This window comes from Anopheles bellator, chromosome 2 (assembly GCF_943735745.2).
Source record: "Anopheles bellator chromosome 2, idAnoBellAS_SP24_06.2, whole genome shotgun sequence".
Taxonomy (NCBI): domain Eukaryota; kingdom Metazoa; phylum Arthropoda; class Insecta; order Diptera; family Culicidae; genus Anopheles; species Anopheles bellator.
Window position 1 is genome coordinate 70,373,203 of NC_071286.1, and position 12,717 is coordinate 70,385,919.

Consider the following 12,717-nt stretch of genomic DNA (forward strand, 5'->3'; position numbering starts at 1 on the left):
CTCCCGGAGAGACTAGGTCGTACGTTCTTTCCGCCTTTCCGCAAACAAAGACCTCGCGGCTGCAGTGCGACGACGACGACGGCGGCTAAGAGGACGACGATGCGCAACTAAACCGATCGTTTACCGGTTCAAGAAGGTGGAAAATTGCATAAGTATTTGCACCGTGTGTTCCATCATTCCGGTGGATTGAATGCGAAGGAAAGCAGACGGCTCCGCTAGGTCTGGCTGTTGCTAAGCCTAGGATTTCTGTTTTTGTCTTCCAAGGCAGGTTGGTAACCGAGGACAAAGGCGCAAGACAGGCGATGCATGACAGGTTGCACAAAAATTGAAAAAAATGCTGTCCTCCACATAATGTTCCATCGTTCATCACTCCAACATCTTCGCCAAGTGAATGGAACAATCGTCTCTAATTTAATGTGGAACAATCAAAGATCACTCAATTAGAGCCAGAAAGATAATGCTGAGATTGATTAACGAGCAGACCAGATAACAGCGAAGATTCTTTGGGCTTAATCTTAATTTTCGTGTTTGCTAGGGGCAGCTTCCGATTCCGGGTTGATTAGGAACGTGATCATATGATAGATCGCAAATCGTCCATGCCTGGTCCATTTTATGTAATTAGCCGACACGAAACGCCGTTTCCATGCGGACCAACCTTCGAAAATTGTCAAACCTCCCGCTGGGGACTTTTGCGTCCCCCCTCAGCAGGGAGCATATGTCCAGTTAGGATTTCATCGTCAACCAACGGATCAATTTACCGTACGTTCGAGCGCACTCTTCGCCTATCCACCGCAAAGTGGTCCAATTTCCCCCAAAATCAACCGTTCCTGCAGCAACCCTTTTTTGTTCGGTGACCAGTTGCAGCAGCAGCAGCAGGTACTCTTTACAACCACTTCCGCCAGTTCCGCTTAGCCGATATTAAAACGGCTCGAAAACGAACGTCAACCGTGCCGAATTCGATCGATTAGCCGCCGAATCGAATTGGATCGAAGTCGATTTACTTTTAATACCCCGTTTGGCCCCCATCTTAAGCCAGCCCTCCCCTGGCGTAATTATGCTCTCCGAGCTTCCCTCATAACACCCAAATCGACCGCAAACAACACTATTTGCAAGTAACTTGGTTCGGCAGGCAGCTGTTGCCGGTTGTCCGCCTGGCTTGGCAGGAAATTCGGGCCTTGCGGAAAAGACGAATTTAAAACACCTTCCTCGAAAAGCCGCTAAGACGAAGGGATGTGCCGTCGGAAGACGCCGCCACTTCGGAACAGGAGCGCAAAGCAAGCGTTCGAAAATTGGAGCAACTTCTGTTCTCGCCGTCGGCCGTCAATCTAGCGGATCGCTTCAACACTTTTTGTGTGCAGTTTGGAAAACACAGACCACAGCCAGGGGAGCCTTTTCGGGGAGGGAGAGGCATCCAAGCCTTACCTCCATTAGTTCGCTTAGTTTCGGAAATGGGTCACCGATTACGGGACCCGCCGCAGTAGCCGCAACACGTTTTAAGAGGACGCCGCCACTTCGAAGCCATCTGTGGGCCAATTTTGCCCCGTGCCACGTGTACTAGCCCGTCGGTCCGCCAGCCCGTCGATCCGGTAGATTTTGACCTAATCCGTCATCCGAGAGTCGGTGGACGCAAATTGTGGTCCGAGCATAGAAGTCCGGGTATCGAAGAACGGAATCAAATGTTTGTGCTCCGGAATGTGCCCCGTCATATGCGAACGAACCACACTCAAACACGGCCGCCGCCGTAGGTACCGTAGTGAATCCGGTTTCTTACGCAGTTTCTTCCGTACACTGGGCTGGACTCATAGCGTGAACCGTTTATTCGCCAATTTCATTCATAATCGGAGACGCAGGTACCGGAATCGGGCGAAAGATCACGCGAGATGAAGGTCCACAAAGCTGATAGAGAAAGCCAACCACATTAATAACTCGATCCAAATGTCGCTAAGGAAAACGGTGACGTGACGGCATGTAGAAACGAGACAAACAAAACATTGGGCCACGTTCTGCGGCAAAACGAAACCAAAACGCGAACCCCGCAGCGAATAATCGGCCCCACTATACCGCCCGTTGCGATTTCGGCTTCTGCTGACAGTTTATGATGAGCTGCGCGGAAGAAACTGAAACACGATCCGTAACACGTCCGATCGCATTTTTGCTATACCTCTGTCACCCAAAACCGCCAATCAGCATGAATGAAACCGGGTCCCAATCGGACCAAATCAGCAAACCGCATGGAAAACAGCTTACGCCACGCGATCAGCAAAGTGGTGGTTTCGCGTGTGCGATCTTTAGCAGAACTTTTATTTTATTTGCAACGTTAGTGCCAAACAAAAGCTATTCCCAAAATAGTTGTGGTGTCTAATTTAAATTCAACCATTTGTCAAGCGATCCTCGGCACTCGGGCCAGCGTTCTCGTTCGGCCAAGCGTTAATGGCGCCGTGTGGCGAAGAACGCGACCTAACGGTAGAATTTTTAATGCACAACATACCATATGAATGCCATCAGGGCACCGTTACTAAAAGGCGGAAGACGTGCCAGAGAAAAATGAAATTGCCAAACTGAAACGTTTGCCGAAAAGCTGAGGCCGTCCGATAATGATGACGGGCCGGATTGGACAAAGATACTGGGCGGCCAACGCCACCGATGAGATCAGCCCGCTTTGGCGGCTTCGTGCGACTGTCAGCGATTTTCGGCGCTTCACAACATTGACCGATATATTCGATGCGATATCGGTCACGAAGATGATGATTCAACATGCTTCCGACGATCGGCGTGCGCATGGTCGGGCGAGGTGACGGCGCAACACGGTGGAACCATCACCAAATTTCTCATCACTCGTTTAAGGCAAAAACCAATCAATTCGGGAACAGTTAGAAATCATCAAAATCGCGGCTGATACGCGCTCTGCACGCTTCATCATAATCCACACCCACCATTGTTCGGACTGTAAATTTCGTTAAAATGCTGTAAAAAAAGGAAAAAAGGTGAACGTGCGTTTCGCGCAAAGTCGACACATCTCCCCGAAGCACGTCAACCGACTTGTTACGGCCCGCTCCATGAGACAAGTCGGCGATAGAATAAATTTAAGAAACTCGTAAATAGTTCTGCTACTCCGCGGCAACGTGGGTCAGCCTTTTATGAAGGCTGTCGTTGAAAGATACAGGAATCGATCCTCCCATCTGATCGTCCCGGTAAGTTGAAAGGCTCACCGTCGGCCCGATACGATGCACCTAATCATCGTCAGCTGCTGATTTTGAAAGCAGATCTTATATTTTTAGTTTCCTCTTCGACCAGTCGACCGTGCCCTGCAACATGCACTACAGGCCCCACCGCAAGGGGGAAACATCTTAGACTGTCGGCACTTTTGCGCCTCCCAGCAGAACGGACAAACGATCTAAAAAGCATTTAGAAAACCAATCAAGCCGGTCGCTTTTCTGAAAAGGCGCGAGTTTAAGTTTCTTCAGTGATTATTTTTAAAACAACTTCGTAAATTCGTGCCCTATTCGTGTGTTTTACGCACCGCTGCCCAGCAGCATCGTTGCGTAAGCCTAACGATCTGCGCCACTGGTTTGTCAGAACGAAATATGTGTTGTTTTGAGAGCGGACATGCAACATAGGGATGGATCACATTCAATCTGAAATGATCTCGAAAGGTGGGTAACATCGTTTGGACAACTTCGTTTTACAATGCTGTGGCAAACCGATAAAGTCCAATCAGAACGCATGTCATATTTTTTCTCATTTTCAAGAACCGTGTGGGAAAATGGGAAAAATCAATTAGCTTGGGGAATCGAGTCAATTTGCCCACAGTGAAATGACAGAAAAGAGACAGGTTTTCTCCATTCAAGAAAATGGCCCACCAAAAGTCACTCATCAGCGTGTGATGAGGAAACGGCGCGTCAGGAAACCTCCAACGCTCCATCTCATCATCACATCAGCAACAACCAACCCATCAACAGCACAGGCCACCCGTCCTGATCCTCTATGCTCGCTACGAGCGCAGGAATGCGTAACTATTTCATAATCGCATTTTTCTCATCTCACTGCCACACTTCGCCGAGCCGAAAACGACGTGAAAAAAACGGCACGCATCGAGAAACGCGCCAACTGCATCTACGCAACCAGACGGCGCCGTTGTAACGCAACTCTTCGAACCACATACACTTTCCGGCAGCGAACCGGCCCAATCGCAAAGTTTAAAGCTCGCGAGAGGCAAAAAAAGAAACATTCAAACCCCCACAAAACCAATATCTCGGCCCGTTGTGTGTGTCTGTGACTCATTTTGCAGTTTCCGCCAGCGCCTACACCAACAACTGGCCGCCGGGGAAAAGCCACGTGAGCTGGGGTGAGCTCCTTCTGATGGGTTCCGAAGTCTGAAATCCGACGGTTGGTGTGGGCCACCTATTGCAACCATAACACTAGGCGCCCCCCCGCTTAGATCATTACGCCATCGAGTTGATGCACTTCTCGATCGAAGGAATTTTACTACTTACGCGCCACTCCTCTTGGTGCGAAAATTCCACAGCTTCTCTGACTCCATCTTGAAGAAGGTGGCCTGAACCATCCTCTTTCGGGAGCAGAAAAGTTTGAAACAGTTTGGTGAAGGCAAACAACCAAAGCAAAACCAAACCCGAACCTTTAAAACTTATTAGACATATTGGGTTTCATTTGTAAGGAGCGCATCTGTTGGCAATGCTTGGAAGAAGCGATTCACATCAACGACGCTGCTCGGTGTGAAGCTGCCTAAATTCGAAAACCATCCCATCGCGTTCCTATTTTTGGGACAATCCACTTCCTTTCACTGACTGCTGCGCGGCCGCTGTTCACGGTTTCAATTTCAAATCGAAACATTTCATAACATTAAATCACGAGCGCACGAGGGGTCCACCGCCATCCCGAAAAGTGCCATGCGGCCCGAATCGGCCGTGAAACATTCTGGTTCTGTAATGCGTAGTTCGACCGAAAAAAAGAGACCTTTAATAAATAGAACAAAACGGAAAGGTGATTTCTTGCTCAATTTTAGTTTGTTTTTTTTTAAGAAAACATACTTTCATCTCAGAAAAAAAACGAAGCCAAAGAGAAATCTGTCAACAGCAACGGGTCGTGAGTAGTCGAAAGAGTAGTAAAACAAATAGACAAATCAGACACCATCACCATAAAAGGCACAACCTTAACAATTAACAATTAAGGGCGCAATGAAAAGGCGTGTGATGTCCGAGGGCCTGACGGCACAATCTTCTCACACTTCCCCATCAAGATTTTATGCGCTTTCACGCATTTTTTTCGACTGCCAGCTGCGCGGACGAGTGCTTTTCAAGTGTTTCTCCGCTCGTCCGGAAGGTGTTGGATTCTCGAGTGAAAATTTTAACAAAGAGATGAGCACTAAGGACGCACCATTACCATATATTCAAATGAGAACTTTTAATGTAGCATCCCCAGGAGCGCGCAGCCGGCGAGCGCTGAATTAATGTACAGCTAAGCAAGTACCTTGCCCTGGCTTGGCTTTTCGGCCATAAAACAAACACACTTGGTTTTCTCTCACCTATCACTGGTAGCGCCTGGGATGCGTGATTTTTTTTTTTGTAACGCTGATGAAACTTTCTCAGAAAAAGAACTACTCGTAAGAAATGTTCCTCCATTCTTCCGCCTCGACGCAGCATCATGAGCGACCAGATATAACCGTCAAACAGGAGGGAGTGGAATGTGTCGACAATGCTTGTGGTTCGCCCGAAGCATTAAAAAAGCGTGCTTGATAGGCAACCAACAGGTGCTACGTAGAATAGTGAGTACGTTAGGCCTCACCCGCCATGGAGGATATTTTGGTTTCACCGGGCATCGGATGGCTTACAACACCATATTTTTTTGTAGGCCGGGTGAAATCGCTCAACGTCTCCAGTATGTTACTTTATACGGGAAACGGTTCTAAGAATCATAACACCTGTTAGACATCACAAAACCGCGTGTTTTGCTCTCTCTCAAATCAAGATTTAATATTTTCTTGAATTTCTAGAGACTGAAACTGGCTGTCTTTAACAATGGAAACTATATCCAGAACCCATCTTGAGTTTTCTTCAAAACATGTTCGACAGTATCGTTCCACATTTCGTTGGCTGCACCGTGGCTACAAACACCAACGATTACCATCATCTACCGATGACCGAGCAAAGTTTCCCATGGAAAATGGAACGCAAAAGAAATCAATAACTTCGCTCGGACAAGAACGAACGTAACATGATGTTCAACAACCCGAAGCTGATCATTATATTTCGTTTTGTTTGACTTTCACCATCGCAGCCAGCGAAACTGGCCGCAAGAATAATTGACCTTCCTCTGCCCGACCGGATCAACGATCACAAATGACGTAAAACCTTCGTCGCCTCTGCTGAACGGAAAAGGGTTCTCACATCCAACAGCCTCGAGAAAGGGAGAGAGAGAGAGGGAGAAAGGAAATGGTAGAAATGAGACGTCACTTCCTTCCAATTAGGTCGTGCTTAAAATCTATCAAAGAATCGGGCCCAGGAATCGGGGCCAGACAACCTCTGGGCATTGGCCTCCCAAGGAGGGCCTCGGCTCCAAACGCTCTCGAAACCATTCTTGTGTGAGCTAGAAGGGTGCAACCGACACCAGGGGTGGAGGTATTGGAGATCGATCAATCGGTGGATCATTATTAACGACCATGACCATGAAGACGGCACGTAGTGCGCTAGAAAAATACCCAAGACGAACATGGCGATCTGGGAGCACGCTTGAAGACGATCATGACCGATCGTACCGATGGCGCAGCTTCCCATCCCAAGACCAATCGAAAGTACCCACGGACCTACGGACGATCGTTGAAGATCACGTACGCTCTTGCAACCCAGAAGAGGGTCGCAAGAAAAAGTCCGAACCACTTTGAGCCATAACCTAGCTGGCCCTTGATTGATCGCTTCCTCTCGAAACGACGACAATCTACTCACAGCGAAGAACCATCACCTCGTTTGCAGTAGAAAACTATCACCCGCCATGGGCTTCGAAGAAACTCCAAATGTTCGCCCTGGCCTTTTTGAATGTTTGGCCCATCTCGATGACCACAATTGACCATCGTTCCTGACATGTGGTTGGTAAAACTTTTCGGTTTCACTTACGAGAAACGTGTTTGATGAGTCTTTCCATAGCACATGCTCACAACAAGTTTCCTTTACCTTTAGTTGCAAAACTCCCTAACTTTAATAAAGCTTGGCACATTGTCCAGCAAAGGGACAGGTGGCTAAAGCAGACCGGTTTCTCTCCCCAAGTGTTGGTTCGTGTTGTGGCACAGTTTATAAACATCCCGGAAAGTGTGGCAGCCGGAAAAGACGTGCTATGTGAAACTTTTACAGTAGATTGTTTACGTTTTTTTTCTAGTAATATTCTAACAGTTTCACCTAACGGGTCAGTCCGGCTCGTTGGCAAAAAAGGCACCCAGCAGTGCCATAGGGAGTAGATAGAAGTGAAATGAATTAATTGTTAATAATTTACCACTCTTCCAACTGCCTGATTTCGAACATATTGAGGAAGCATTCAAACGGCGACCAGTGTTATCTAAAATCTTGGCCAGGCTAGCTGCTTCCAACCACAACAGCCCGGTTGCCGCAGACGTTTTCCTCGTTACCGAACGCTACTAAACCCAGTGATGCGCAAGAAGTGTAAAACATTCTAACGGTGGCCAAGAAAACACCTGGCAGCCCCACTTAAACTCATCGAATCCGTGCAACCGCAATGACTTCATATGGTGCGGTTCTGTGTTCGTTCTTCATCGCCGAGAAAAATGACGATCGGAATCAATTTCAACACCCCAAAAGGTAGCCACAGCAAGTGGCCGCAATCAACATCGTTTCAATTTACTCCGGCCGCTGTAAAACCGGAGCAACCGAATCAACCCGAGAATGCGCCCGGCCGGATCGCCCTCCGAAAGTTCTCCGAAGCGGAAGTGCACACTTTTCAAATTAAACCCCAAAACGCAGCCATCGCAACGTTACAAATAGTAGTTAAAAAATTGGTTGCGACCATAAGACGAAAAAAAAAACAGAATTTCGGCCCCGCATCGCAGCTATTCTTTTCCTCTGCAACACTTTTCAGTTCGATCGCCCCAAAACTCCCTCCCACAAGTGTGGGCGGAAGTGGATGGATTCGTGAGAGTGAACAGGAAGAACCTGATCACGACTCTCGGCGTCCGTTCCCAATTTCCAAACATCTCACTCTGCCCGCAGTTCTAGGTGCTGCCATAGGTGGGCGACATAAACTGTTTAACAGAGCCGAGAAGCAACACAATTGTGCTTTCGTTCATGAAGAGTTATATCGATCTCTGCCAGGCCAGCCCATAAGGCGCGGAGGCATAACCCTACCCCGTTTTGGCTCGAGCAAATGATTTACGTTCAATCGCATCCTACAACGCAAAACATACGGTCACACAATAAAAGCGAATGTTGGCTCTAGAACGACATTCTAAAAGGATTCATTGCGCAATTCCTCATGCCTTCCCGGCCTGTCGCAAAGTGCTTCGCATACTGTAATCTCTTGGGAATGTCAGTGCGGCATGGCCGCGAGACGGGAGTCTATCTTGAGCCTTGGGGATTTTTGAGCTATATTCTCACATCTGTCATGCCAAGAGTATTCGATTAGGTCATGTTCGACTGCAGAAATGGGCCTTGACCATGAGATGAGATCATGAGACTGCCACAAGTACCAATTATCGTTTGAAAAACCCCCATTTTTGCCATCACGCTGCGCTGTCGTTAAACGCTGATAAGAGTGTGCGAGATGATAGTAAATAATCGTTTATACTTGAAGCTCTACGCAGAACTCATGAGCTAAGAGCGTGAGCTAATTGTAAGATTTTGGAAAAATAACTCACAAACAACATTGCCATGCGAGAAAAAGATAACGTAAAAATCTTGTGACTATCAACTGATTCCGAGACTGTTTGGGAGAAGAACCGTTGACAAATGAACTCATCCGTTGGTGAAGAAACTCACGTCACTGAGCAAAAATCATCGGACTCCTAATCGGTGCGACGAATGACTGGCAACAATTGTCCCGTACACAAGTACCTTTGAAGTGTTTAAGTAAACCGATACTCAACGACCGCTTAGTGTGGACCATTAAAAGAACAAACCTGCACATAGTCAGCAGGTTTACACATAATTGACGCTCATGCCACTAGTTCGCTATCGGGCCCGCATTGTATTGCTACATTTTAGCATTAATTTTACATTTCCTGGTTTATACTTCGTTTTGCATTGTTTACCGTCCTCTTACTCGGTGCATTATGCACTCCTGTAACAATAAAGTGGCCATGCACAAACTTGTTTGTTGTTGCACGCGAATAGGACATGCTCGTAGCAAAGGGCTCCGTGTCTCAAACGTGATGGTTTTGTAAAACCGGGATCGTAGCCAACAAAAATATCTGATAAACCACATCAAATCTTCTTTACCAAAATATCCCCCTCATGTTAGTGTCCAAATGATGCGCCCCAAAAAGATCAAACTTCTCTTACCTGTCTTTGCAGTCACGAAGCAGCTGCCGTCCTTTTGGAGATGCAGCTGGTTGGGGAGCAGCGGAAGACGCAGATCCCGCAAACTGCATCCGGGATCCTGAAGGCGCATCTGAAACATCCGGGACGCCTGGTAGATGAGCGCCCATGCCTGATCCTCGGAGATTGGAGCATTGAACGTCTGGAGGATCTCGTCCAACGATACCGAGCTACCAGCGCTGGTGGCCCCTGCACCTCCGCCCGCACCATTAACTTGCTTCACCATTGCCCTTCGACCGACCACCGCTGTACCGTTTGCACTACACACCGGGCCTGTGCGGCCGCTTGCGTTGTACTTGGCGTACTTGACACTTTCCGAGGCACCTTCACTGGCGTCACCACGGCTACCGTTGGCTAATCCTCCCTTGGCCGCTTCCGTCCGTCGGGCCGAAACACGCTGCACTCGTTGACGATCGCCTGTAACGACGACACCGCCTACTCCGCTTTCACAATCACTGTCGCCGCAACCGGCATCTTCAGGCGGTTGAAGGCATTTCGCTTTCGACGCCAATCCACACACCGGAAGGCCGGCCACCGCCTCCGGAAGTGGTGGACATGCCGGTACCGACACCTCCGTTTCCGACGCCATCGTGCGGTCCGTTGGTCGTCGTCCTTTTCGATCGATAACCAAGCGTCTGCAGTTCCTTCACTTCCTAGCGTCACTTCCTTTTCGTCCTGACACGCACTGTTCGAGACTCGTGAAATGAGTTACTTTTCAATCAACGCCGAGCCAATCCACCACTGCAGGACACGTAACCGACCAATGACCACCGGCTGTTGACAAAGGGGATCGTCGCACGAACGACGCACAATCGCTGCCGGTTCCATCGTTTCGGGGGCCAGTTTCTGGGTGATGGTGTAAAATGGGCCGATTTTACAATTCATTTTCGTGGCTCATCGCATTTCATGCCATTTTCCTCGTTTATTGTCGCAACCAGCACCGTGGCCTTGTAAGACGCTTTATGAAGAAACCATACGCACACACAAAAACACACAGGAAACCGTTACACCGCGACATGCACATGCACCACAAATGGCTGTTTGTTGCACCAGCGAGGCCAGGAGAAAAATCCTCCCCCAAAATCTGACCTTCGCCGAGTCGGGTCGCCCACCCCTTGCGAGTTTGAAACCTCCTTTTATCAGCCACCAGCGCGCGCGACAACAGCTGATGTTACTGTCTATGGTAATGCTTCTTGTTTTTCTCACTCACTCATCGAAACCATGGAGCGCCATTACAGATCTGGCCAATGGCGATTCTATTGACGAGTAAGTACGTCACCGAGCACGAGCGAACACACTTGCCAGGACACCGAGACACAAACACATGAACGGGTCGACGGTATCTCGAAAGAGCAAACTATAAGCAATCAATTAGTAAACACGGAAAGTAAGGCGAACGCACTATCGGCATCACCGTCAAACGGTCGCAGGAAGCTGCGAACACTACTACTGTTAGAAACGAACCGCGTCAGCGAAGAAAATACACTCTCGCAGCAGGCACTCTTCACGCTGGTGAAAAAATAAATACTCTATGTAGTGAAATTTGCATTAAGGACCTAGGCAAAGATCGAAACATTGACCTACGACACAAATGAGATGAGCAAAGCGCTATCTCCTCATGGTTGCGGATCGATAAAACACATATTCCGGCGAACCGCAAAGATGGCGTCACAAGCACTACACACCAATGTTCTGCCACGTCTTGCTAGGACGACCGAAAGTGAACGTTTTGCTTACTCCTTTCACTGCAAACTTTAACCTTTGCCCGGATTGTGCAGAGAACTTCCGCAGGACCTAACGCCGATGACGAAAGCCGGTCGATGATGCCGGCGACCTTCCGTGAGCGAGCGAGAGAGCGACACCGTGCCGCAGTTTGGCCATCGATCCAGTGCAGCAAAGCGGAATGCGTCCTATTTTTTGCGGGTATATTAAACACCTTAAAATACACTTCGCGTTCCGGGCCAGCTGATAGCGCTTGAACGCGGACGGAACGGTGGTTGATAGCGGCAACGCAAACAAGGTCGACCTTGCCGATGCGAACCGAAACACCATTACACTAAGTGTGCTGTGCAATGGAGACCGGAGACAAGGCACAGCATCTCTCCACAAGAATCCTACCCACAATCACTATGGGGAAAAGCCGTCTTTTGAGGGTTTTGGTTATATTAGCCTAAAATGCCGAATCCGTTAGTGAAAATCTATTATACGTTTGACTCGGAAAATACGTAACAGCACGCAAATAAAGCACAACTCTAGTTTTCAGCTTGGACGGATCCAGTGGTTCCCGGCCCGGAAAAGATCACTTTCACAGCAACACGTAAATTCGACGGGAAATTACCTATACGCGCACAAAATATGTTCGTTCCTGGCAAACGTTTAACTAAATCACCACTCTAATTTTTAGCCTCAACGATATTATTATTGTAGCGAGCCTGAAATTGCAGTTTCAAATATTCATATTGCTCCTCCTCGTTCGAATTTTTCCGCCGTTTTCCGCCAACTGATATTAGTCTCGGGACTTTCTGACCGCCTGAAGATTTGGAAACCTATGCGTTCCTAGTCTCTGGTTTTTGCCTTCCCGGTCTATTTTCTCTCTCGTTTCTCTCCGGGTTTTTCGACCGAGCGTTCCCGGTCCCTGGTTTTGTTTTTGAAAAAAATCTCTGGCTGAAAATTCTCTGAGCATCTCAACCGGTTCAACGCAACTTGGAGCCTTCAAACCTGATGACAAACCTGAACCGGCCTGGTTTGCACCAACACCATGTTAACGAAACGTCCGCACACGTCGGTGCGTTCGCGAGTGTGCGTGCGATGGGGTTTAAATTGGATTGTTCAATAAGTTCTGCGGTTCGATAAAAGAAGGAACATTTTGAAAATGGCCAACATAATTCATAAATTGGAGTCTCGTTGAAACCAGTGATTGATGTCCAGGGAGACCATACTGAATAAAAAAGTGTTTTTCAAACCAAAAAATGGTGTTTCTCTTATCGAGGCACAGAACTCATTGAACAGCCTAGTGTTGCGGTGGAGTTAGCCGGCAACGAGAGAGAAAGAGAAACTTTTCTCTCTTCGCTTCGTCAACTGCTCGAACTATGCTCTCAATTGGGAGAGAAATAAAAGAGCTCGCTCTCCCAAAGCATATGATCGATCGAGCAGTTTTGTTTTC

At 48.1% G+C, this 12,717-nt stretch overlaps 1 protein-coding gene across 1 annotated transcript in view; it reads right to left on the minus strand.

Annotated features, from left to right (window-relative positions):
- The window catches only part of LOC131207948 (protein spire), a 101,965-nt gene extending 91,822 nt beyond the window's left edge, over window positions 1-10,143 (minus strand). Inside the window, exon 1 of the mRNA XM_058200584.1 lies at window positions 9,519-10,143. Coding sequence (XP_058056567.1) covers window positions 9,519-10,143 — 625 coding nt within the window. The remainder of the gene's footprint in view (window positions 1-9,518) is intronic.
- Window positions 10,144-12,717: the final 2,574 nt, after the last annotated feature.